General features: G+C 55.0%; 11 protein-coding genes across 12 annotated transcripts; 5 read left to right on the plus strand and 6 right to left on the minus strand.

The window, feature by feature from the left end:
* The first annotated feature begins 255 nt into the window (after positions 1–255).
* Positions 256–1736, plus strand: LOC6615984 (putative gustatory receptor 2a). Its single transcript, XM_002040315.2, has 4 exons — positions 256–1256; positions 1323–1391; positions 1445–1534; positions 1584–1736. Exons 1-4 carry the CDS (start codon positions 261–263, stop codon positions 1671–1673), a joined length of 1245 nt encoding a protein of 414 aa, XP_002040351.2. The 5' UTR covers positions 256–260; the 3' UTR covers positions 1674–1736.
* A 756-nt stretch (positions 1737–2492) lies between these two features.
* On the minus strand, positions 2493–4479 carry LOC6615985. Its single transcript, XM_032726227.1, has 3 exons — positions 3351–4479; positions 3078–3277; positions 2493–3025 (listed from the first exon to the last, which is right to left on the minus strand). Exons 1-3 carry the CDS (start codon positions 4350–4352, stop codon positions 2737–2739), a joined length of 1491 nt encoding a protein of 496 aa, XP_032582118.1. The 5' UTR covers positions 4353–4479; the 3' UTR covers positions 2493–2736.
* Positions 4480–4584: 105 nt separating this feature from the next.
* LOC6615986 (leucine-rich PPR motif-containing protein, mitochondrial) lies at positions 4585–8069 on the minus strand. The gene is made up of 2 exons (XM_032726226.1): positions 5674–8069; positions 4585–5613 (listed from the first exon to the last, which is right to left on the minus strand). Exons 1-2 carry the CDS (start codon positions 7967–7969, stop codon positions 4691–4693), a joined length of 3219 nt encoding a protein of 1072 aa, XP_032582117.1. The 5' UTR covers positions 7970–8069; the 3' UTR covers positions 4585–4690.
* Positions 8070–8219: 150 nt separating this feature from the next.
* LOC6615987 (chromodomain Y-like protein 2) lies at positions 8220–9118 on the minus strand. The gene has a single exon (XM_032726229.1). It carries the CDS (start codon positions 9114–9116, stop codon positions 8280–8282), a length of 837 nt encoding a protein of 278 aa, XP_032582120.1. The 5' UTR covers positions 9117–9118; the 3' UTR covers positions 8220–8279.
* Positions 9119–9375: 257 nt separating this feature from the next.
* On the minus strand, positions 9376–11615 carry LOC6615988 (large subunit GTPase 1 homolog). The gene is made up of 4 exons (XM_002040319.2): positions 11423–11615; positions 10052–11348; positions 9779–9984; positions 9376–9718 (listed from the first exon to the last, which is right to left on the minus strand). Exons 1-4 carry the CDS (start codon positions 11522–11524, stop codon positions 9500–9502), a joined length of 1824 nt encoding a protein of 607 aa, XP_002040355.1. The 5' UTR covers positions 11525–11615; the 3' UTR covers positions 9376–9499.
* A 128-nt stretch (positions 11616–11743) lies between these two features.
* LOC6615989 (GDP-fucose protein O-fucosyltransferase 2) lies at positions 11744–13415 on the minus strand. The gene has a single exon (XM_002040320.2). It carries the CDS (start codon positions 13375–13377, stop codon positions 11905–11907), a length of 1473 nt encoding a protein of 490 aa, XP_002040356.1. The 5' UTR covers positions 13378–13415; the 3' UTR covers positions 11744–11904.
* Positions 13416–14457: 1042 nt separating this feature from the next.
* LOC6615990 (mpv17-like protein) lies at positions 14458–16416 on the plus strand. 2 transcript variants are annotated; one of them, XM_032726230.1, is made up of 5 exons: positions 14458–14659; positions 15526–15687; positions 15775–15908; positions 15974–16105; positions 16170–16379. In XM_032726230.1, the coding sequence occupies exons 2-5, from the start codon at positions 15534–15536 to the stop codon at positions 16338–16340; spliced, it is 591 nt and encodes a 196-aa protein (XP_032582121.1). In that variant the 5' UTR covers positions 14458–14659; positions 15526–15533; the 3' UTR covers positions 16341–16379. The 2 variants fall into 2 exon arrangements, with proteins under 2 accessions (XP_032582121.1, XP_002040357.1); XM_002040321.2 differs by lacking the exon at positions 14458–14659 and having other exon boundaries at positions 15534–15687; positions 16170–16416.
* Positions 14672–18369, plus strand: LOC6615992 (protein sym1). Its single transcript, XM_002040323.2, has 5 exons — positions 14672–15341; positions 17529–17677; positions 17737–17819; positions 17879–18061; positions 18126–18369. The coding sequence occupies exons 1-5, from the start codon at positions 15106–15108 to the stop codon at positions 18282–18284; spliced, it is 810 nt and encodes a 269-aa protein (XP_002040359.2). The 5' UTR covers positions 14672–15105; the 3' UTR covers positions 18285–18369.
* Positions 16399–17394, minus strand: LOC6615991 (trypsin-1). The gene is made up of 2 exons (XM_002040322.2): positions 16885–17394; positions 16399–16821 (listed from the first exon to the last, which is right to left on the minus strand). Exons 1-2 carry the CDS (start codon positions 17368–17370, stop codon positions 16444–16446), a joined length of 864 nt encoding a protein of 287 aa, XP_002040358.1. The 5' UTR covers positions 17371–17394; the 3' UTR covers positions 16399–16443.
* A 219-nt stretch (positions 18370–18588) lies between the features above and the next one.
* Positions 18589–20043, plus strand: LOC6615993. Its single transcript, XM_002040324.2, has 4 exons — positions 18589–18790; positions 18870–19078; positions 19138–19333; positions 19388–20043. The coding sequence occupies exons 1-4, from the start codon at positions 18712–18714 to the stop codon at positions 19672–19674; spliced, it is 771 nt and encodes a 256-aa protein (XP_002040360.1). The 5' UTR covers positions 18589–18711; the 3' UTR covers positions 19675–20043.
* A 111-nt stretch (positions 20044–20154) lies between these two features.
* On the plus strand, positions 20155–21462 carry LOC6615994 (trypsin alpha-3). The gene is made up of 3 exons (XM_032726228.1): positions 20155–20516; positions 20576–20870; positions 20936–21462. Exons 1-3 carry the CDS (start codon positions 20260–20262, stop codon positions 21290–21292), a joined length of 909 nt encoding a protein of 302 aa, XP_032582119.1. The 5' UTR covers positions 20155–20259; the 3' UTR covers positions 21293–21462.
* Positions 21463–22060: the final 598 nt, after the last annotated feature.

The following is a 22060-nucleotide window of genomic DNA, read 5'->3' on the forward strand; positions in this document are numbered from 1 at the left end:
TTGGTTTCTCATAGGAAATACGTAAGTGCCTGTCCGAACATGGGTGTTCCTATCCACTGCGAGTTTCCGAATCCAGTTTTCTAATCCCCACCATTAGGGTCCCATTGAGCACTAGATAGCCGATACAGAAAAGTTCCATCCCCGTGATAAGCTGAATCAAGGTACGGGTGGGGGAAGAGGCACTCGATTAGTGATAAGGTAATCTAATTGATGTTGCTTCCTCCCCACATAGGTAAACCTGGTCGCGCGGCAGATAGTGGATGGAATTCGGCATGGACACGCTGAGAGCTCTGGAGCCGTTGCACCGCGTCTGCCAGGTGTGCAACCTGTGGCCCTGGCGCCTCGCCCCCCCGCCTGACCCGGAGGGCATCCTGCTCCGGCGATCGCGCTGGCTGGAGCTGTACGGCTGGACCGTGCTGATGGCGGCCACCAGCTTCACCGCCTACGGCCTCTTCCAGGAGAGCAGCGTAGAAGAGAAAAAGGACTCGGAGTCCACCATCTCGAGCATAGGTCACACGGTTGACTTCATTCAGCTGGTGGGCATGCGGGTGGCTCATCTGGCTTCCTTGCTGGAGGCCCTGTGGCAGCGGCAGGCGCAGAGAGGCTTCTTTGTGGAGCTAGGCGAGATCGATCGCCTGCTGTCCAAGGCGTTGAGGGTGGATGTGGAGGCTATGCGCCTCCAGATGCGTCGCCAAACGTCGCGCCGAGCTGTGTGGATTCTGTGCTGCTATGCGGTTAGCCAACTCCTTATCCTGGGCGCCAAGCTGCTCTCCCGCGGCGACAGATTCCCGATCTACTGGGTCAGCTACTTGCTGCCACTGCTCGTGTGCGGATTGCGTTACTTTCAGATCTTCAACGCCACTCAGCTCGTGCGCCAGCGCCTGGATGTGCTCCTAGTGGCCTTGCAGCAGCTTCAGCTACACCAGAAAGGACCCGCAGTGGATACTGTGCTGGAGGCGCAGGAGGATCTGGAACAAGCGGCAATGGATAGACTGATCGCTGTCAGACTCCTCTACCAACGGGTGTGGGCCCTAGTGGCCTTGCTAAACCGCTGCTACGGGCTCTCCATGTTGATGCAGGTGGGCAACGACTTCCTGGCCATCACCTCCAACTGCTACTGGATGTTCCTCAACTTCCGCCAGTCGGCGGCCTCGCCCTTCGACATCCTGCAGATAGTGGCCAGTGGCGTATGGTCTGCCCCCCACTTGGGCAATGTGCTTGTCCTCTCGGTGCTTTGCGACCGAACGGCCCAGGGCGTGAGTAAACTGGAGTAATTGTCCCGCCCACATGAATCTATTAAAGATGGTTTATTTGCTTTCCAGGCGACTCGTCTGGCCCTGTGCCTGCACCAGGTGAGCGTGGATCTAAGGAATGAGAGCCATAACGCTCTGGTAGGTATCCCTGTGCGCTAGAACAACCATTGATAATCCACGTCCCGCTCCAGATAACCCAGTTCTCGCTGCAGCTACTCCACCAGCGGCTCCACTTTAGCGCCGCTGGCTTCTTCAACGTGGACTGCACCCTTCTCTACACGGTGAGTGGAAATTTCGAATGGAATCCGGATAACAGTTCGCACATTACAGATCGTGGGAGCCACTACCACGTACTTGATAATCCTGATTCAGTTTCACATGAGCGAATCCACCATTGGCGGTGGATCCAACGGACAGTAGCAACCGATCAGCAGGAGTGACCTGTTGCCACATGTTGACACAAATATTAAATAATGGCTTTAACGTTTTATTGGTCCATAATTTAAAATAAAATACCACCATCGTTCATCGGCGGATAGGCCAGTGCCATATTTTCCTGTCCTAGGCACCAGGCGATCAGAAGCCTTAGCTAGTGCCAGCTGGCAGATCGAAATAAGCTGAAACAGCTGTTGTTTTTTCATGATGGCTGCCGCATACGTTTCCCCAATCAATTTTCGACCAATAGGAAGACAGTTGATGGAATAAAACCGTTAGTTGAGCTTAGAAGTAAACAGAAACAGCTGTTGTCTTTCATGATGGTCTTCCAGTCACCATTCGAACAATGAATACTTTGCTTCATACTGAAATTTCCGTTCGCCTGGTGCCCAGCTTTGTTAAAACAGCACAAATTAGTCGCTGTTTGCTCGACGGCTCAAATATTCCGCAGTAACACCCTAAAATTTTCTTCATTAGGCACCAGGCAAACAGAAACAGTAGCCAGTGCCAGCTGGCAGATCGAAATAAGCAGAAACAGCTGTTGTTTTTTTCATGATGGCTGCCACGTACGTTTTTCCAGTCTCCTTTCGAACAACAGGAAGCGAGTTCGATCAAGGTAAACCGTTAGTTTGGAATAACCTCAAGCTAGAGATGAGCAAACACGTTGATTGTTTGTGCGTGTCACGAATTAAGCGCGAAAGGCACGACGTTAAAGCAAATTCCCATGCAGTTTATTCTACCGTGCTAAAAACAATTAATCACGCTCCCATCTCAAACCAATCCAAGATCAAACCAATCAGCTGATAATTTTACACCCATAGAATTAAAAGGATGGGCAACAATGCTTTTATTTTCTAAGTCAGGTCGATGAATTGGTCAGGGTGTTTCTAAGGATTATGGATGTGGTTTGGATGGCATTGTTAAAAAAATGGACACGGCAAAGGACAATGGACGGGACAGTCAGAACCACGACTGCCCCGAAGGAGCAGGAAGGGACGGGACAACGCAAACGAGCAGACAGACCGGGATACAGGGACGCGGACTGAGTCTAGTTGGAGTGTGGCATCGAGCAGCAGCGGAAGTCCCTGCGGTACACCTCTTGGGCGGGCCGGAACGTGCGCCAGCAGTTGGGCGCGCAGCAGATGATCTTGGCCAGGTATTTCTTGAACTCGTCGTAGGTGGGGTAAACAAATTGCTCGCAGTGGCTCTTATGGTGGTGGCTGCACTCAGTATCCACTATCCAGTCGCGGCCCATAAGCGTCTCCTCCTGAGGCTTTCGTTGTCGGTGTCCAGCGGCCCCACTGAAGCAGGGCTTAGACTTAAGGGTGATGGCGTCCCTGGGGAACAGTTAATGTAAACGATGTGCAAACCCCCAAGAATGAAACCTACTCTAGGCCTGCTGCAATCAAGCGCTGCACGCCGGGAGTGTGGATTACTCGGGCAAAGTGGTGGCACCGGTTGGACCTGTCCAGGGTGCACAGGTACCAAGTGGGCATCAGGGCGAAATGCACCTCGGCTAAGATGCGCTCGGCGCATTCGCCGCGCTCAAGCCAGTTGTGCTCCAGCCAGAGCACCACGGAAAGGAATATCTGCCGGGGGTTATCGTTTGAATTATGAGGAGAATGCTCCAGTGACCACACGGAAACGATTTGACGATCTCACCTCGATCTCCGAGTTGACGCTGAGGTAACAGTTTCGCAAGATGTACGTGAGCTCGTGCTCGGTGAAGTCCAGGAAGAATGGTGAGCTGACAATGCAGAGGAAGACGCGCGAGATGCGGGTGAGCATGAGTTCGCACAGAATGCGGGCCTGCGGGTGACAACGGACCTCCAGGTAGGCCTTGAATGCGGTGTCCTCGTTAAAGCACTCCATCTGCGCCAGCGACGACCTCAGCTGGCGCAGAAGCTGCGGTATTTGCAGCACCTCCTCCGCCACGACGCGGGCGAACAGCTCCCGCTCCGCACCCGCATCCGGGCCAAGCTGATCTAGCTGCGGCAGCTTCTCCATAAAGTGGCGCGCCGCGTAGATCTTGGCGTAGTTCTGCAGCACGCCCTTAAATAAGCGATACCGCTCATTGCCGACAAATATGCCGGCCTCAGTCAACGTCTGCTCCCGCAGCACGTGCAGCAGCTGTTCAGAAACGCGCTCGATGGCCGAGTGCGGCTGCAGGAGCGAATGATTGTCACCGCTGCCGAGCAGCTCCATCACGATCTGATTGGACTCGCCTTCGTCCTCTGCGCCGTCGCCGAGGCGCGTGAGCAGGTTGGCAATCTGCTGACGGCGGCTGGCCAGAGCCTTCAGCTTGGCTGCATCTCCCTCGATTGGCAAGCCCTTGACGGCGTTGGCTGACGTCGAGGGAGTGGGACCTGCATAAGTATCGGACTGTTCGTTGTCGCCCTGGGCGCCACTCTCGAGGACCTCTGACGGCGGTTCCGGTTTCAGCTCCAGGTCCTGCTTTTTGTCTTTCAGCTGATCCTGTTGGTCCTTCGGATCCTGCGACTGCGGTTCTGTCTGCACTTGCGGGTGCGGAAGCCCTCGCGATCGGAGCAGCGACGAGACGGTGGCCACCGACAGGAATACCTCAATCGTGCCCTTCTCATGAGTCTGGGTGCCCATCTGGGCCTTCTGCTCATCGGAGACTGGACGTCGGGACAGCCGCTTCATGGTTGCATGGAGGAGGGGTTGAAACTTGCACGGATTGAACGCGAATAAAATAGATACTGAAATTTAGATTGGGAGTGGGTTTCGGAGAAGCTGTTAGGAGACTGTTGTATGCTACGTGTGACAACTTTGTGACTGATTCGGACCCCAGATCCCAGATGACACTCGGTTTTAAAAGCCAGGCCTACTAGACGTGGCCCTAGGACACCCAGCAGCTATCAAAGATCTTTCAGCCTTGCAGGTATACCGTCTCGTGTTTACTGCACTAATTTATGTGTGTACATACATACCAAGTGTCTAACTAAGGATAAGAGCGACGATCTATCTATCTCGTCGCCCGGCTATCTAACGTGGGCGCGCAGGGCGACTGTACTGGGAATTTCAACCTGGTTAACCTGCAGCAGCTGCACAAGGTTGCGCAGGAAGTCATGCGACACCTTCAGCTCGTCGTCGGCCTCCAAGCGGTCAAAGAGATCCAACGCCGCCTCGTAGTCGTTGCTCCGGCAGAACTGGGCCAACAGGAGGTCGTAGATCTTCTGCTCGTCGATGGTCCGCTGGACACCCCTCACTCCGCGCGCCAGCCGTAGGAGCGTCCGCACAGCGCCCTCCTGTCCCAAGTGCTCGCAGTTCTTCACGAGGAGCTCGTGGTTGATGCGGAACTCTGGGTTGATGATCAGCCGGCGCAACTGTGTCTCCTTTCCAGATTCGGCCAGGGCGAGCAGCAGGGCGCTGTTCATGTTGGCCGCTCCGTGGACGCGACTCACCGTAACGGTGACCGCCGCCAGGTGCTGCTGCGCGGACTCGGCCGTGACGCCGGGAAAGCGGGCCAGCTCCTGCTCGTCCCCGTTCCCCAGCCGCACCAGCAGAGACAAGAGCTCGAACTGCAGAGGCGTGTGCTTGTGAGTGTTAGCCAGTCGCTGAAACTCGGCCACCGCAGCGTCCAAGTCGCCCTTCAGGAGCCACTCGCGCACCACTGGTCCCAGTAGGGCATTGTGCGATTGGCAGTAGCCCAGACCCCTGAGGAAGTCCAACCACTCGCGGGTCTGGTTAAGTTGCTTGGAGCTCTCGCCACCTGCATGTGAAGAGGCGGCCAGCTGGCCCACGTTGGTCAGCAATTGCCATACGTTCTTCATCACATAGTCGCCACCGACGACCTTATGCTGCTCCGCGCGACGTTGAAGCAGCTGCTTTGCGGCCTCCAGCTGCTGGCCTTGGACCAAGAGGGCGGCGTAGTCGATCACCTTGTGCTCGTCAATCTGAAAGGCTGAAGAGAAAATGGTATGCAGATTAATGCAGTCCACATCTAGTAGTAAGTTTTAGGTACCTGGATATGTGCTGCTCAGTCGCTCCAAGCTCTCCTGGGCGCGCGGCAAGTCGCGCAACTTGATGTATAAGTCCAAGATGGAGGCCATCATTCCTGCGCTCGCCTGAACCTTCAGAACCTGGCACTTGGCCAACAGCTGCTGGGCGCGCTCCAAGCGTCCGCTGCGCACCGAGAGCTGCAGCAAGCGACGCAGCACGCCTCGCGGGTTCAGCTGCTTGGACTCCAGCTCGACTAGGTGGCACTCGAGCTCGTCTATGCTCATGTCGCGCGGGTGCTTTATGAAGCCTCCGTGGAGCGAGACCGTGTCAGCTGGCAGGGCGAGCTGTGGGTTTTTCATCTTCTGCAGCGTTTTGGCCAGATCCTGGAAGAGGTCGGCGTCATCAGTGGCGTGACGGAGCACGGAGAGTAGAGCTTCGGAGGCAGCAGGTGAGATTTGTAGCTCTAGCCGTCTTAGTTCGTGCAGAAAACGTCGCAACGAGGTGGCATCCTGGCGCAGACGCGTCTGAGGTCCAGTCATTTGCAGCAGCAAGGAGCCCACAAAATCTTCTTCCCGTTTGAGTGCCTTCTTCTGCAGGGCCTGGATCACTTTTGCAAATACCTCGAAACGCTTCGTGGCACGGGCATTGACCGCCAGCGAAGAAAGTGGCTGGAGCAGCGTGGCCAGGTCCAAGCGTGTCGGATACCGATCAAGCAAGTCCAGCACCTCGGACATCTGATGCTGCTGCAGCAAGTGACTCACAACCGGGCACAGGGTCTGCGAAGGCTTCACCCCCGCCGATTCAAGTGCCTTCACGGCCTCCAAGGGCTGCGCCAGGGTTTGGCGCAGGTGGGGAAACAGGTAGTGCCGCAACGTTTCCTCGTCGCACTCAACGCGCAGGCGCCGCATTTCAGCCACTAGGCGCAGCATGCCGCTTTCGCCCTCCCGCCGGTAATGGTGCAAGATCAGGGGCCAGAAGTAGTGCGGACGCAGTTCCTCGCCGGCTGCAGATAGCACTTCCAGGCAGCGGAGCGCGGATGACGGCAGACGGCGAAGGGCCAACTCAGCCACCAAATGCAGGGCGCGGACGTTCTGGTTCCGCTGCACCAGTTGACCGGCGAACTGTATTGTTTGGTCCAACGGAACATGGGCGCGGAAGAACTCCTGCAGCAGAAGTGCACCGTACCCATCCACGTTCTGATTCTGCAACTCGAACTTCGGAGCGGGCAAAGCACCTACGAGCTGGATAACGACTTCGGTGCGTCCTTGGTGCACCAGCTGAATGCACAGGCTCCTGATAGCGGGCGGCAGGTCGATACCTGTTAGAAACTCGCGGGGCAGATCCTTGACAAGCAGTTGGATTAGATCAGTGTCGACATCCTTGCTGGCGAGCAGTCCCCGCAGCATCTGGAGCAGCTGAGGGGCGGTGAATCCGTGCTCCGCCTGCAGCAGCTCCTTGGCCTGTGCCACCTGACTGTTTTCCACCAGAGCCTCGAACCAAATGGCCTGGGTGCTGCTGCCGGGTTGTATTCCTGCGGCCCGCATGCTGGCTAGGACGGACTCCGCCCCGGGCAGATCACCGCTGCGGGCGTTGCCCAAAAGCAGGGCGTGAAAGTTGTGCTCCGTAAGGGCGAGGCTGCGCTCGCGCATATCGGATAAAATGTCGGTGGCCATGCGCATGTTTCCGGCGGCGCCGGCCACGTCCAAAAGAGCGCCGTACAAGGTGGAATCGGCTGCACCATGGTAGACGGCAATCTCCGCCAGCAACGAGCGATAGTCCGGCAGAGGCAAGCGGTTCTGGCGCAGGACCTGCAGCTTCGTGTGGTAATGTGCCAGCGTGGGCTGGCCCAACTTGATCAGTTGAGCCCAGAGTCCCTTGAAGAGCTGAAGCCGGTCTTGGCTGCTCTGAGCAGGAAGCAGTTCGGGCACACAGGACCCTAGGAGGAAGTGCAACTCTTCGATGCCGACTTCTAGCGGCGACACCGAATCCTGCAGTAGCTCCAGCAGGCGCTGGCAGTGCTCAAAGTTGATCAGATCGTGCTGCCGGTAGTACGCCTCCAGCTGGGTCCACGCATCCGCCACGCTAGCTTTCGGTTTTTCAGAGAAGGAGGCGGGGCGCCGGCTTCTTCGCTCCGCCGCACTGATGACGCCACCCGTTCCCAGCGATCGCATCTGCAGCGGCAATAACGGCACCGCTGGCGTCGCAGGCTTCGTTGCATAACGGAATGCAAGGCTGGCGGAGGAAGCGCTGCCTCCTGGCAGCTGGCCAAGGCGCTGCCTGCACATCCACACGCTCTGCAACAGTCGTGCTCGCTGCATTTCGTCCAAGTTAATTTATACTTCCCCAAAATTACGAGATTTTACTTTCACAGTTTCGCGGCGAGCAACAAAAGAAAACAACACGCGCCGGCAATCAGCTGTGCCTTCCAGTCGAAAGATATCGAAAACAGTGCTACCCATCTGTGTACGTATACCCGCTACTAAGAGTTTCTTCGTTTCCGTTGCAGATTTTGAATTTAGGTTAAAGTTAAGTTATGATCCCAAAGAGAGGAAATACCATGGGGACATGTACTATTTTATAATCGCTATTTATTTACTAAATCGATTCAACGGATCTGGGAGCGCGACCCTACAGCGAGGATCTGGCCAAGCGGCGTCGTTGCGAAGCCAGTGGAGTGCCCTCCTCGCGCAACTCGGCCAAGAGGGAGTCCTGCCAGGGACGAAACAAGAGGCGCTTCGTCGCCAACAGGGAGGCGGAAGGCAAACGCAAGTATTGGTCGACGCGGTGCCAAAACTCCTGCGGCTCTCGCACCACACTGGCCACGAGGCCACACTGAAGGGCAGTGCTGGAGCTTGCTTGATCGCCCAGACGAAGCAGCCAGTGGACGTGTGGCACAGTCCAGCCGGGACCCACCTTGGTGCAGGGATCCAGGTGCGAGAAAGCGGGCACAAAGGCAGATGACTCAGTTGCGAAGACCAGATCGCACAGGCTGCACACGCTCAGGCCCAGACCGACGCACTGCCTCTCCACAAAGGCCACTAGGAGTTTACGTTGCACAAGCAGCTTCTTAGCCAGCGAGCGCATCACAAAGTTGGCCGCCTTCTCGTGGATGTACTGCTCCTCGGCATCACCACTGCCCACAGCTTCCTCCTGGGCAGCGGTACGCCTACTCCTCTTCTGCAGACCCTGTTTGAGGGCCAGCGGTTCCGTCTCACCGCCACATGCTGCAGAAAACTCGCCCGAGAGCACGACCACCTTAACGGCGGCGTCTGCACTCGCCAGGTCCAGGGCGCGCATCAGCTCGTACAGGGTTCGGCGTTGCCAGTGCCGCTGGAAGCGTATGTGGAGCAGCCCACAACGCTGTTCGACGACCAGCTCCCTGAAGTGCTTGCAGCTCTCGTCTGTGGCCATTGCTGGAGACTGCGCGATAGAGACTGTGGCCAAGTGATAGACGACAAGAGCCATAAGCATCTGCGCTTACCACGCGGTCAAAGTGCAGGCTTCTTTTCTCCGCGCAACTGCGCTCATCCGCATCTCGAAATTACCTTCTATTCACCCATCTCTCGAGCTCAATTGGGGGCGCCGTTCCAACCGTTTGCTTTCATTGGTGTGTATGCTAAATATATGCTATCTTTGTGTTCATCTTTCTGTCCAGGCTGGGCCATCAGATGGCTTATCAATGTTTCTCTCCATCTGCTAGCTGCGCAATAAAACTCTTTCAGCCTAAGATTGTGGGGCTTCAAACTCTTGAAGTCGAGGGGACTTTAATATATATGTAGGTCTAATGCTTAAAATATACAAGTGCCTCTTAGACACACCCTTCGGAATAAATAACTAATGGGCTACAATCAGTGCTCGTCCAGGTGCGAGAACTTTTTGCGCAGTTTTTCGCGCCTCTCCTTCTTCACATGACGCCAGGGCTTGGCCGCCGGATCATTGCCGGCTACTAGGGACCCGTCGTTGGCCAGGCGCACGTTAGGGAAGTTTGTGCGTCCTTTGACGTGGGCGTGCGTGGGCTTGTCGGAGAAGAACTGGTTGTCTAGCTCCTTGGACGTGCTTTTGTTGATCTGCGGAAAAGGCGATCAGTAAGCAAAGGAATCACTTTTAGTTCAGAGGGCAAATCTCACCCGCATCGCTCGCTGCTGCTGGCCTGGCAGCTGTGATTCCTCGATGACCTTGCGCTGGCGTTCGGGAAAGGTGTGATACTCGGTCTGCGGCACCGAGGGCGGGCTCATGGCGTAGAGCAGTCTACCATTGACGTAGTCTTTAAGCACATACCTGGCGGATCGCGCCTGATCCGGCTGCCCGTTGGAGGTCATAAAACCGCGATTGTCTGGAAAAGAGCGAGAAAGAGTGCGTTGTGAAATACTGAAATGCTTACGCAAAGTATTGGCACTCACATCCATAAGCCAGCAGCAGCTCCTCCGAATGCGGTGGCCTTTCCATGTCCTCGCCTTCCAGCGGCTTGGCTATCACAATACCGTATTTGTCTTCTAGGACGTGGCGCGGAATGCGCTCGCACAGCAAGTTGACGGCGGGAACGTGATCGCGCATTTGGTCAATGGGCAGGATGCCGTTGAGCAACATGTCCGCCTTGGTCAACACAAAGCTCGGCATCACCAGACCGGGACAGTCGCAGAGCAGTATGTCCTTGTCCAGGAAAAGCGTCTGGAAGCGTTTAGTTTTGCCCGGCGTGGCCGAAACGGACACCTTCTTCACTGTCATCAGCGAGTTGATAGTGCTACTTTTGCCAACGTTTGGGTAGCCGACCATTCCGACGGTTACGTGCTGCTCTGTGTGCCGCGGACCGGTGTAGATGTTTCGCAGGAACTCAATGAGCTCCAGGCGGGACAGCAGTCGAGGACTGTTCTTGTCCCCGGGCAATCGTGGCAGCTCATCGCTTTGAGTCTCGGGAATCGTCTTATATTTCTGCTCTATAACGTTCAAAGCGTCCTCCACGCTATCCAACGACTGTTTAATCTCGTCAACTGCTCTGCGCAGCTGTTGCACCTCGGGAAAGGAATCCAGGCCCTTCTCCTCCGCCTCCCGCTTCAACTCCTCCTCTACCAGCGTGGCCGAGTAGAATGCCGTGCGAATACCCTCGCTGTCAAAGTACTCCGCCCAATGGCGACGCTGTTCATCAGTGAGCAGGTCCGACTTGTTTACCAGGATCATGTTCATCTTGCTAGGTTCCACCTCCTTTACGTAGCGCTCAAGGTCGGCGCTGCGGAATAGCAGCGGATTGCGGGCGTCTACGATCTGCACAACGACGTCAGAGCGCTCCACTACGCGCCAGAGCTGGCGCCAGAACTCCAGGTTCTTCTCGTACGGAGTCATCAAGATCTCCTCGTCCTCCTGCAACAGCGCCAGGTCGCGGCGCCAGTCGAGGAATGCCTCGTTCTCGGCTCGCACCAGCTCCTCGGCGCTCGTCTCCTTGGTCCACTTGGGCCGACGCGGGATCTTGAGCTGGTCACGGTGCTCGTCGTGCTTCTGGTGCATGCGCTGCTCCTGCGTCTTGCTCAGCAGTCCAACGCGCTGCTTGGGGTTCACGAACGTAATGTTCAGCTTCTCGGCCTGGAACTCAGTGCCGGCCAGCTCGGCCGTGCGCAGGAAGGCCTGGAACGACGACTCCTCGGTAACAGAGGACAGGTTGAGGCGGCCCCAGTCGTAGCCATCCTGCAGCTCGGTGGTGTGCAGCTGGTAAGGATCAAAACAGTGTTGGCAGGGTAAGATCGAATACATATGTATGTATTTCCTACGAGTGCTCTTACCATCGTGTCGTTGTCCACCTTGCGGCGCTGAGTGTGTCCGAAACGATCCTTGATCAACTGGCGGCCCAGGTTGGAGGCGCCGCCCTTGTTCTTTTTGCCCATGGCGCAGTCACTATATTCGCAAATCGACAGGAGATTTTATTTAGATTGTCAAAAACACGTGCAATTTGCCCCAATTGCTATCGAGGCTTACGTGCAATCGATATGGCGAGATTTGATTTCTGTCGTCAATCGATATTTACAGGTCAAGTTAGAATTTCAAGTTGCATTTTTTTGAAATGTGGCAGCGCTAAAGGAGCGGGTAAATTTAAACATTTACCCTCTGAACATTACACATTATACGTGATTGATTTATTTTTGGTATACAATCGCAGCTGGTTCGGAATCCCGGTTGCTCTCTTACGTTGGCTTTGGACTTAAAACTAGATCTTGAGATGTCTCTCAATACACATACGGCACGGCAGGTGGGCGCTACAGATGGATCAGTACGGGTCGGAATCTTCCTCGCTATCGCTATCGCCATCCGCCCACACAATGGGCCACACGGCGTTGCGCGAGCAGCTGCCGCCCAAGGCCTTGCAGAACGTGTTGAAGGTGCTGGTCTGGGTGAAGCCGAGGATCTCGCGCTCCTCGTAGATGCGGTACGTGAAGGTGCTCTCGTAGGTACCCACGAAGTAGCGGGCGTAGGCGCAGACCAGCTGGTCAACCACCGCCACTCCCCCATCCTTCAGCTCCCTTCGTTGGACATTTGACTCCGGCGCGAAGTGCACGAGGCGGAAGCGGTAGAAGAGTTCCTTCAGCTCCATCAGCTCGTAGGGCGTGGCGTCAGTGGCTAGGAACACGGTGGTCACGTTGAACGCGCGCAGCAGCTGCTTGACCTGCTGGGCAGCCGTTTTCAGGGTGGGAGTGGTCGCTTCCCGCGAGCGCACAAAGTCGCCCCGCCTTAGGTGGGCGCACAGGTAATCGCCGCCCTTGGCGTTGCGCTTCGGCCGCTCCAGCTCCCACATGGCGGGCCGTTGGACTCCGGCCGAAGCGCCTGTGGTGGCCAGAGCCTGCCGCCGGAAGTCGGCGGCCACCAGCTCCAGCCGACGGGAGAAACGCATGGAACGCCGGGCCTGCCAAAAGTGCTCGTCGCCCCAGTGGTCGTGAAGCACGGTTTCGGCGCTGAGCAAAGCGTACGTGCGCATGTCGTCGACGTCCTCCGGTCCCGCCGTGTCCTCCACGATCGCCTCGCGAAGCAACTTCTCCAGCAGTCCGGCGCTGCCCTGGAACCGAACGCAGTGGAAACGCCCCACGCGCAGCTCCGCCTGCTGCAGCAGTGGGCCTCCCGACAGGGATCCCTCGCTGCACGGCTTGTCCGTGACGCGCTCGAATTTGTCCCGAAAGATGCCCTGTTCTAGCATGACCTCGTAGTGCTGCAGCCGGAAAGCGTGCGCCACATGGACCAGGGGTGCGCCAGGATTGCCGAATAAGCGCTGTTCGGTCAGGAATTCCTCGTAGTCCAGAACGGGCGCGTAGCGGCGCAGACTGGCCAAGTCAAAGAAGTGGCTCCAGGGCAGTCCAGTCTGCTGCAGGCCCTGCGAGTGCCAGTGGTAGAGGCGTGGCCACGGCGGCAGCACAAGGCGCACCTGGCGAAAGCGCCTCCTCCTCTGCAGCCGGCGCACGAACACCGCCATGCGAATGTAGACGTCTCGGCGCAGGTTGAAGCCCTCCGAGATGTTCACGTCGTAGAGGATATACACGGCGCCCCTCAGTCCGAGAACCTCAGGCGGGCAAGTTGCTGGCAGTGGCAGGATCTCCTGCAGGACTCTTTTGGCGCAGGTGCCGCTGCTTCCGCGGGAATCGCCAATTTCCCGCTTTGCAGTCCCGTTCCAGAAGGCGGCATCCGAGCCGCTCAGCAGCTGGAGGAGCAGGAGCAGCGCCGGGAACCCAAGCCTGGGCCAGCTCCCTCGCATTTTTGGCTTGGAATGAAGTGGCTGTGGCGGCGGTCAGTAAAAACCCCTAACGCATTTGGTATTTTTCCACGAAATAATCTAAAGAAAAACATATGACTTTGATTTCTAACAACGGACATTTCAGTCTTTCCAATATTTTAGCAGCTGTACAGAAAACACGTATTCTTGTCAAAAAATCGGGACTGTAGGAAACCCATGTACATCGCGGGAGTGATACACCATGACTTAGCCGAAAAACGTTGCACAGTCATAATAATTACCGTTTTGTGCAGCTTAGGATCCCAACTAACGGACCCATATCACTTTCCTGCTAATTTTGAAAAAAAAAAAAATTGTTTCCAAAATTTGGCAATTTTTATTTTTTATCAAGAAATTTTGCGAAAAATGTCTAAAATTTGTATTTTTCTATCTGGAATGCCACTCGATTGCAAATTTTATTGCGAGTCCAACGAGGTATGGCATTTTATATTTGGAACATTATTTTAGTTGCTGTGGGCAAAATACTGATTATTTTTGGTTACAAAATCAGGATTAGAAAACAAAAAGCTTCACTGCGAGGGCGTTACATTATAACTTGGCCAAAAAACGTTACTCAGTCAAAATAATTACAGTTTTGTTCAGCTTACAATCCCAACTAACGACCCATATTAATTTCCTGCTGATTTTGAAAAAATTATTTTTTTTCAAAAATGTTTTTGTTTTGATAAGGGGTAACATCAAGAAATTTTGAGAAAAATGTCAAAATTTTCTCATTTCCAGCCTGGAATGCCATTCGATTGCAATTTTTATTGCGAGTACAATGAAGTATGACACTTCATGACGGGGCTGTTATTTACGTTGTGGTGAACAAGAAACTGACAGGAAATCAGGATAAGACGAATCAGTAATAGTTTTCTTAACAAAAAATCCGCGCTTGAATGCAAATCGATTACCATTTGCACTATGATCCCCAACGATTTCCATATGGCACCTGCTATTATGGGTCTTTAAAAAAGCGGCTGTAAAAAGCTGCGCAAAAGCTTCGCTCGCTAATCTCAAACAGCTGACTGTGCAAAACATTTCGTATTGGCGTTCTGGCGCTTTGGGGCCGTCTGGTTGCCTCAGTCAGATACGAGATACGGAAGCCCAGCGAACGGAGGAGGGCGCGAGATGCGGACGCCGTGCGTGACCACAGTACAAACTAGATTACATTAAGTTAAACTAGCTAATCCCAAGCTGAACCCAGGCCCCTTCCCCGCCGTCTGGACCCATCTACCCCGTCTGGAACGCACTACGAAAGCATGTAACTAACTCACCACTCACCGGGCAGCAACAACAGAAACGATGATGGAGGGGCGACGGGCGGCACGATCTGCTCGGTCACGCTCTCGTTTACGAGCGACGTAAGGTGTTTGCGTAGTGACTGGCGCGGGAGAGCCAAACGTGCCGTTATTCTTCATTCATCAATGGCGAGCCTCCCCCTCCTGGACCCGCACCCGCACGCCTGCCTCGTTACGTAAAGTCCTTGCAAAAACAATTCCTCTCTCGTTGCGTGAGAGGAAATCCAGGGGCTGATTGAGGGTCACTGGGGTGCTTCGTACATAGTTCACTGCTCGACCAAATTCCTAGAATGAATTTCGTAATTCGGGAATGTTTCCGCATCCACCCCCATCCCCTACTATATAAATACTCAGTCTCGTTCCTGACAAGAGCCCAGTGTGTGCCGCACTCGGTCCTCCCGCGAGCGGCATGCACATGGTGTTGGTGCCTCTCGCTCGGCTGAGGGTCAAGATCGGCGCAAAGAAATGTTCGCGAAGCCTAATATTTGTGCATCCCGCGACTGCCATGTTCGAATTTAGCATTCGCAAACTGCAATCATCCCACTCATCGTGCAGTTTCAGTGCGGCATTCGACGCAGGCGAACAGCCCATAGCGATATCGAAACCCCATAGCCACAGGCTACATACCAGAGAGCACAGATCACAGCAAGTACCCTCCATATTAATTACCATGGCCAGCTCCTGTCCCCGCCGCGCGCATCCAATGACCTTCGAATAATGCTAGAAAGGCCGGTCCCCCTTCGTCGTCGTTGCTGTCGTTGTTTTGGTTTAGGTTGAGCAATAATCTAAGACCCGCCCGTTACCCTTCTCCATGTCTCCTTCCGGGCAGCATAAGTGATGGTGCCTGCGGCCGTCAAGCTGCTGCAGGCCTCGCTGGGTCAGTGGCGACGAGGGAGCAAGCTGCATCCCATGGCCAAGGGCGCGCTCACGTACGCGGTCATGTGGCCCGCGGGCAGCCTGATCCAGCAGGCGATGGAGGGTCGCAAGCTGCGTAAGTAATTAACCTGCACCACTCGCATCCATAACCGTGTCCTGCTCTTCATGCGCAACCTCTTCCCTCACGGACGACGATCCGCAGGCGAGTACGACTGGGCCAGGGCGCTCCGTTTCAGCTTGTTTGGAGCTCTGTACGTGGCGCCCACTCTGTACGGCTGGGTGCGGCTCACCAGCGCCATGTGGCCGCAGACCAATCTGCGCACGGGCATCGTTAAGGTAAGGGCTCAGACTGAATCCGGCTCCTTAGCCGCAGCGGACGAAGCTCAACCGCCTATTTGCAGGCCATCACGGAACAGCTTTTCTACGGACCCTTCGCTTGCGTAAGCTTTTTCATGGGAATGAGCTTGCTGGAGCTGAAGACCTTCAGCCAGGCCGTGGAAGAAACGAAGGAGAAGGCGGCGCCCACGTACAAGGTAATGCCTATCCCGCTGCTTGCTACTCCCCTCGCTCACATCCAACTCATTACTAACCCTCCAGGTCGGCGTGTGCATCTGGCCTATTCTGCAGACCATTAACTTCTCGCTGGTGCCGGAGCACAACCGCGTGGTGTTCGTAAGCATTTGCAGCCTGATGTGGACCATTTTCCTGGCGTACATGAAGACGCGCCACGAGGAGCAGTCGGATTCCGCGGTTCTGCCTTGTACATAGTTACCTGTGTCGTATTTGTTACCTTTTGTGAGTCCCAATTGTTAGGCCAATTGTTGAATTAGATAGCGTTAGCGTATGTGAGTCGGTATTTTAATGGGGCCTGTTAAATCCATTGGCTGCTTAGGCTAGGCGGGGATCGTCCCACAATTAGCTGGCCCACCCAAAGCGACGACGGGGGCGAGCAGCTATTTACCGTCTCAACAATCCAGTCCACGTAGGCCGACACCTCGGTGAAGACGCCCGGAAACGGTGGCCGTGCACAGGGCTTGATGCTCCAAGAAACAATGCCCACCTGGGTGTCGGAGTCAGTAAGAAGCAGCGGGCCGCCGGAGTCGCCACTGCACTGGCCTTTTCCACCTTCGGGCAATCCTGCACAGATCTGGCTGTCGTGCAGCTGGGTCTGATGGCGCTCGCTGCATTCCGTATCGCTGAACACTTGCAGTTTGACCTTCTGCAGATGCTGCTGGACCACGCCGCCCGTCTACAATTGAACGGGTTAGTCGATAGTCAAGGAGTCTGAAGGAAGAATGACGCTCTTTCTTACCGCATTCAATCCCCAGCCCGCGAGGACAGCACTGGCGTTTCCGGGCGTGACTTGCCGAGGCTCTGGCAGACGTACCGGCTGGACAAACTTGCTCAAAGCGACGGACTGCGCTAGCTGCAACAAGGCGATGTCGTTGACGTACTTGTCCTCTGGCTCGTACCGTGGATGGACGAAGATGGCGGCCACGCGGGCCACCTGGCTAGAGTTTCGCGCCAGCATCTGGCTGCCGTACTGCAGATCAATCTGCTCGGGCGAGGAGCCCCGCACGCAGTGGGCGGCTGTCAGGACCCAGTACGGGTTAAGCATCGTAGCTCCGCAGGAGTGACGGCCGCTCTTTGCGCGTCGCAGCGAGACCACAAAGGGAAACTCCCCCGGGCCAGCTGTAGTGCCGTTGACGATTTTTCCATCCTCGCCAGAGGCTTCTGCTAGAAGGAAGGTTGCCGTGTAGAATAGTGCGAGCCTTGCGATCGAAGCCATGACGGCCATCTATGTGCACGGTGCACAGGTAGAACAGGGCAATTTATGGGATATTGGGGCCCGTATTCGCTAGTGGGTTTTATGTGGGTAGAGCTGGCCATGCAGTTGTGGGCCTGAATTATTAGCCATGCTAATGAGATGCCAACCGCGCGATTGTGACTCCGCAGGGCCGAGATTGCGATGGCGGGCCCACTTTTGTGGCAAAACTTCAAGGTGTTCGTCACCCGCTACCCGATTGTGCGCGGCATGATATCGTACAGCCTGATCTGGCCCACGGGCAGCCTCATCCAGCAAACAGTTGAGGGCAGGCGCTGGGGTGAGTCGGCAATCTTTCGAGCAGCTAGCTTCCTTCTCCCTCTTGTCTTCATCTTACAGGCACCTACGACTGGTGGCGCGTGCTCCGGTTCAGCATGTACGGTGGCCTATTTGTTGCTCCTACCCTCTACGGATGGGTCAAGGTTAGTGACCGTTTACATGGCTGCTGCTTAGGTCTACTCCCATTCCGATTGTTCTGCAGATTTCCAGCGCCATGTGGCCGCAGACATCGTTGAGGACGGGCGTCATTAAGGCGGCGGTGGAAACGATTTCGTACACCCCCGGCGCAATGACCTGCTTCTACTTTATCATGAGCCTCCTGGAGTCCAAGACGGTGGAGCAAGCGGTAGCCGAGGTCGGCAAAAAATTCCTGCCCACGTACAAGGTACTTTTTTGTGGGATTCCAGGGAGAGCGGCCGTCTAACCCACCAGTTCCATTGCTCTTGCAGGTGGCTCTGTCCGTATGGCCACTGGTGGCCACCATCAACTTCACCCTGATCCCCGAGCGCAACCGGGTGCCATTCATCAGCGCGTGCAGCCTGTGCTGGACCTGCTTTTTGGCCTACATGAAGCACCTGGAGCACCACGAGGTGGACGGGGCCATTTGATGCAGATGATCGTATTTCTTTAACAGCATTAAATAAAATAGTAAATAGTGAACGAAATGAAAGAAATAAAATTCTAAGAACGGTATTTTGCACCACGTACTGGTCACACTGGCTCACCTAGGGGTGAAAAAATATCGATTGTGCATGGGTTTGTTTAATATTTAAACAGCATTATGCAAAATCGCCCCTCTTTCCAAAGAGTAAATAGCCTAAAGTAATAATAAATTTAATAAAAAGTTATTTTTAAATAAATCGCGGTATATCGACCGAGCCCCACCACATTTCCTATCGACACTGTCCCATCGCTAGCCCCACCTAGTTGTTGCTGCTTTTTTTGGGTGTGTGCGTTGTATTTGTTTACAGACAATCCCCAGAAAAGAAACTCCTCTGTTCCAACTGCGATCCCTTCGAGAACCAGGACAGCAGCATGCGTGAACTTAACAAGCAACAGTCGCAGGACACCACGGACTCGGGCGTCGAGAAGGGCGACTATCCGCGGGCCACCAGTAAGTGACGCACTCGAGCATGCGGGCCGATCTGCACTTGTATCCAAAATGGACTTTCAATGCCCAATTCCCTTCCCAGATGGCGTGGTCTTCGGCGCCATAGTTACATTCGCCAGCTTTTTCGTGCTGATGATGACCTTCTGCTCGCCGTACTGGATCGAGTCCTACGAGGAGACGAGGGCCAGCTTCAAGAACATGGGCCTGTGGCAGTACTGCTTTAAGGACTTCGTGTACCCCAAGTATGCGTTCCCAAAGCAGTTCACCGGCTGTCACAACATCTTCTCGCACGTGAGTACAGCAAACTGGCAGTTTTTTATCCTTGTCCTGATTTTCTCCCACTCGCACAGGAATACTATGTTATCCGTGAGTATCTGCTGCCCGGCTGGCTCATGGCGGTGCAGGGCTTCGTGACCATGTCCTTCATCATCGTGTTCCTTGTGCTGGCCCTGCTCTCGCTTACCATCATCCGACTGCCTCTTAAGGCCGTTTTGCAGTACGAGTGGCTGCTCGTCCGCCTCTCCTACATGGGCACCGCCATCTCATGTATGTATCCGCCTCCCGCCCAATAAGTACCAGCTAAACAGCGATCTCCCACAGCTCTGTTCATGTTTTTGGCCGTGTGCATCTTCGGGGGCTGCGCCTACCGCCGTGACTGGATGATGTACCCCAAGTTCAACGTGCTGGGCTGGTCCTACGCCCTGGCCGTTGTCACCTTCATGCTGCTTGGTCTAGCCGCTCTGATCCTGCAGCGCGAGGCCCGGCAAGCCTACGACACCCGCGGCGAGCAGAAGAACCTGGTAATGCAAATGGAGATGCAGGAGCCGGGCTACCAGCCGCCGCGCCACCACCACAGCCAGTCGCGCAGCCTGCAGGGCTACATATAACAGCTGTCCGCGCGACTCCCATACATTCCATTCCGATTGGATCTTAGCTTAAGTTTTCAGTCGCAATCTCGTCCCTCGAATCTGCGCAACCGACGCCGTCCAAAGTGCCTTTAACATCGATCATTTAACACACCGACTCAACCGAGCTCGGCTCGTATCCGTTTGTAATTGTATTAAATAGCACGTACAGCTAAACGTAAGATCAGTGCGACCAAAAAGATCCACTAAATTTTTACACATCTACCATTATACTTTTTATGTAGGCTCAAAAACGTTTACAGCTTCAATTTTTAGACCGTATTCCACCTTTTATAAGCAAACTGGTGTAGAGACATATCAACATTGAATTAAATGTATTATTTAAACTTGCGAAGCTAAACGTGCTGATCAGATTGATCATCTCCGTTCACATGTTCCCGGTGATGAGGTGCGGATGTGATCTACTCCTAATATGTTTATGTTTGCCTTATCGAACTGATAGCGCCTCCGCTGATTGCCAATTGTTAGTTTGGGCTGCTGGCTCCCAGACTCGACACCTCGATTCAGTGAGTTTCGTGCGCTCTGTTTCTTCTCACCTTTACTGCGATGACTCGGTTTGGCCTGCTCGGCTGCAGCTACATTCTGTTCTGGTTCCTCCTCGCCTGCGCGGCGGCGGACCGCTGGCTTCAGGAGAATCAGCAGCCGCGCATCATCAATGGAAGTGTGGCCAGGGCGGACGAGACGCGCCATCTGGTCTCCATCCGCCTTCTCCGACACGACAACAACTTCGGAAGCGGCCACATCTGCGGCGGGGCGCTGATCGCGCCCAGAAAGGTCCTGACCGCAGCCCACTGCCTGTACAAGTGAGTAGTGATCCCACCATGGGGTGACCGCTCCCTTCTGATCGGACTCATGCCAGCAGCAATCAGAGAAAGCGCTTTCGACGGGCCAGCGAGTTCGTCGTGGTCCTGGGCACGCTTAATCGCTTCGAGCACCGCAATGGCACCATCGTGTCCCAGGTGAGTTCCATGGCCTACATGCACACCTTCAGCCCGGACAGCATGCGTGACGACGTGGGCATCCTCTTTCTGCGCACCGGGCTGCCGATGTCTCCAGGCGGTGGTGTCCACCTCACTGTGGCCCCCATCCAGCTGGCTGGCCAGGTCACGCCCCCCGGCAAGCTGTGCCAGGTGGCCGGTTGGGGTCGTACGGAGCAGGTGAGTCGGATTTGTAGAGCTGTAGGAAAGCCATTGAGCACGCAGCTTATATGACTCTTTCCCAGAGCTCCCTGTCCAACATCCTGCTGACGGCAAACGTGAGCACCATCCGGCACCAGACCTGCCGCATGATCTACAGGTCCGGCCTGCTGCCCGGGATGATGTGCGCAGGACGCCTGCAGGGCGGCACCGATTCCTGCCAAGGCGACTCCGGCGGACCGCTGGTGCACGAGGGCCGTCTGGTGGGTGTGGTCTCCTGGGGCTACGGATGCGCAGAGCCGGGACTGCCGGGTGTCTACGTGGACGTGGAGTACTACCGCCAGTGGATAGAGGGACGCAACGGGGCTCCCCACTCCAGGCTGGCTACCAGACTGCTCCTACTCCTGCCCCTGCTGATGCGGTGCTCGGGGTCGTGGCTATAGCCACCATTTCGGGATACCTGCCGGTGCTTTAGTCTATGTAACTATGTTCTAAACTAAATATTCCTAATACACATACACGTACAATGTAGCGGCGACAGCTCCGAATCTGATAGCTTTTTTTACGAGTAACTAATTCTATTTATTAAGATTTCAAAAGGAATCGTTCAGTAATTCCTCTGAACTTAACCTAATGTGTGATAAATATAAATGAGACCAAGTGGTATCTTAATTATAAAGTACAAAAGAAAATGTAATATGTTATGTTATCCTCCGGGTAAGGAGATCGCTGGGGTGTACCCTCTTCAGTCTTCGGAGAGAGATGGGATCAGCTAGGATAGTTGCTAGTCGGTTCGGGTGGGCCATAAGCCTGTCGGCATAACGGCTGCTGTGGAAATTAATCTGATCCCCAAGAAGGGTAACTTTCAGATCTCTTTCGATGACTATGTTCGTCACGTACCAGGGGAGCCCAGATGCGTGACGTGCAGCTCTTGACTGGACCACACGGAGCCTATTAAGCTGGGATTTGGCGGCAGTTCCCCACACCTGGATGGCATAACTCCACGTTGGAGCGAGAATGGCTTTGATTAAAAGAGCCTTAGAGCTCATTTGAAGTTTGCTGGAGTGGAAGAGCCAGTCGAGCTTTTTTAGCTTCGCCAGTGACTTTGATTTGACCGACGTGATGTGGGCCCCCCAGGTCAGTCTCCGATCTAGATGAACTCCTAGGTAGCAGTGCGATCTAGCATTGGTGATAGGGCTTCCATTGAAGGT

Source organism: Drosophila sechellia, chromosome X (genome assembly GCF_004382195.2).
Source record: "Drosophila sechellia strain sech25 chromosome X, ASM438219v1, whole genome shotgun sequence".
Taxonomy (NCBI): domain Eukaryota; kingdom Metazoa; phylum Arthropoda; class Insecta; order Diptera; family Drosophilidae; genus Drosophila; species Drosophila sechellia.

Coding starts and splice junctions, on each gene's coding strand:
- LOC6615984 (XM_002040315.2), top strand. CDS start 261: ATGGAATTCGGCATGGACACGCTGAGAGCTCTGGAGCCGTTGCACCGC. Junction 1,392..1,444: donor ATGAGAGCCATAACGCTCTG/GTAGGTATCCCT, acceptor GTCCCGCTCCAG/ATAACCCAGTTCTCGCTGCA. Junction 1,535..1,583: donor ACTGCACCCTTCTCTACACG/GTGAGTGGAAAT, acceptor CGCACATTACAG/ATCGTGGGAGCCACTACCAC.
- LOC6615985 (XM_032726227.1), bottom strand. CDS start 4,352: ATGAAGCGGCTGTCCCGACGTCCAGTCTCCGATGAGCAGAAGGCCCAG. Junction 3,278..3,350: donor GCGTCAACTCGGAGATCGAG/GTGAGATCGTCA, acceptor AACCCCCGGCAG/ATATTCCTTTCCGTGGTGCT. Junction 3,026..3,077: donor TTGATTGCAGCAGGCCTAGA/GTAGGTTTCATT, acceptor ACTGTTCCCCAG/GGACGCCATCACCCTTAAGT.
- LOC6615986 (XM_032726226.1), bottom strand. CDS start 7,969: ATGCAGCGAGCACGACTGTTGCAGAGCGTGTGGATGTGCAGGCAGCGC. Junction 5,614..5,673: donor ACTGAGCAGCACATATCCAG/GTACCTAAAACT, acceptor TTTTCTCTTCAG/CCTTTCAGATTGACGAGCAC.
- LOC6615987 (XM_032726229.1), bottom strand. CDS start 9,116: ATGGCTCTTGTCGTCTATCACTTGGCCACAGTCTCTATCGCGCAGTCT.
- LOC6615988 (XM_002040319.2), bottom strand. CDS start 11,524: ATGGGCAAAAAGAACAAGGGCGGCGCCTCCAACCTGGGCCGCCAGTTG. Junction 11,349..11,422: donor AGGTGGACAACGACACGATG/GTAAGAGCACTC, acceptor GATCCTTACCAG/CTGCACACCACCGAGCTGCA. Junction 9,985..10,051: donor GCTGCTGCTGGCTTATGGAT/GTGAGTGCCAAT, acceptor GCTCTTTTCCAG/ACAATCGCGGTTTTATGACC.
- LOC6615989 (XM_002040320.2), bottom strand. CDS start 13,377: ATGCGAGGGAGCTGGCCCAGGCTTGGGTTCCCGGCGCTGCTCCTGCTC.
- LOC6615992 (XM_002040323.2), top strand. CDS start 15,106: ATGCACATGGTGTTGGTGCCTCTCGCTCGGCTGAGGGTCAAGATCGGC. Junction 17,820..17,878: donor CCCTCTACGGATGGGTCAAG/GTTAGTGACCGT, acceptor ATTGTTCTGCAG/ATTTCCAGCGCCATGTGGCC. Junction 18,062..18,125: donor AATTCCTGCCCACGTACAAG/GTACTTTTTTGT, acceptor TTGCTCTTGCAG/GTGGCTCTGTCCGTATGGCC.
- LOC6615990 (XM_032726230.1), top strand. CDS start 15,534: ATGGTGCCTGCGGCCGTCAAGCTGCTGCAGGCCTCGCTGGGTCAGTGG. Junction 15,909..15,973: donor TGCGCACGGGCATCGTTAAG/GTAAGGGCTCAG, acceptor GCCTATTTGCAG/GCCATCACGGAACAGCTTTT. Junction 16,106..16,169: donor AGGCGGCGCCCACGTACAAG/GTAATGCCTATC, acceptor CTAACCCTCCAG/GTCGGCGTGTGCATCTGGCC.
- LOC6615991 (XM_002040322.2), bottom strand. CDS start 17,370: ATGGCCGTCATGGCTTCGATCGCAAGGCTCGCACTATTCTACACGGCA. Junction 16,822..16,884: donor CGGGCTGGGGATTGAATGCG/GTAAGAAAGAGC, acceptor GTTCAATTGTAG/ACGGGCGGCGTGGTCCAGCA.
- LOC6615993 (XM_002040324.2), top strand. CDS start 18,712: ATGCGTGAACTTAACAAGCAACAGTCGCAGGACACCACGGACTCGGGC. Junction 18,791..18,869: donor CGACTATCCGCGGGCCACCA/GTAAGTGACGCA, acceptor TTCCCTTCCCAG/ATGGCGTGGTCTTCGGCGCC. Junction 19,334..19,387: donor CATGGGCACCGCCATCTCAT/GTATGTATCCGC, acceptor GATCTCCCACAG/CTCTGTTCATGTTTTTGGCC.
- LOC6615994 (XM_032726228.1), top strand. CDS start 20,260: ATGACTCGGTTTGGCCTGCTCGGCTGCAGCTACATTCTGTTCTGGTTC. Junction 20,517..20,575: donor GCAGCCCACTGCCTGTACAA/GTGAGTAGTGAT, acceptor TCATGCCAGCAG/CAATCAGAGAAAGCGCTTTC. Junction 20,871..20,935: donor GTTGGGGTCGTACGGAGCAG/GTGAGTCGGATT, acceptor ACTCTTTCCCAG/AGCTCCCTGTCCAACATCCT.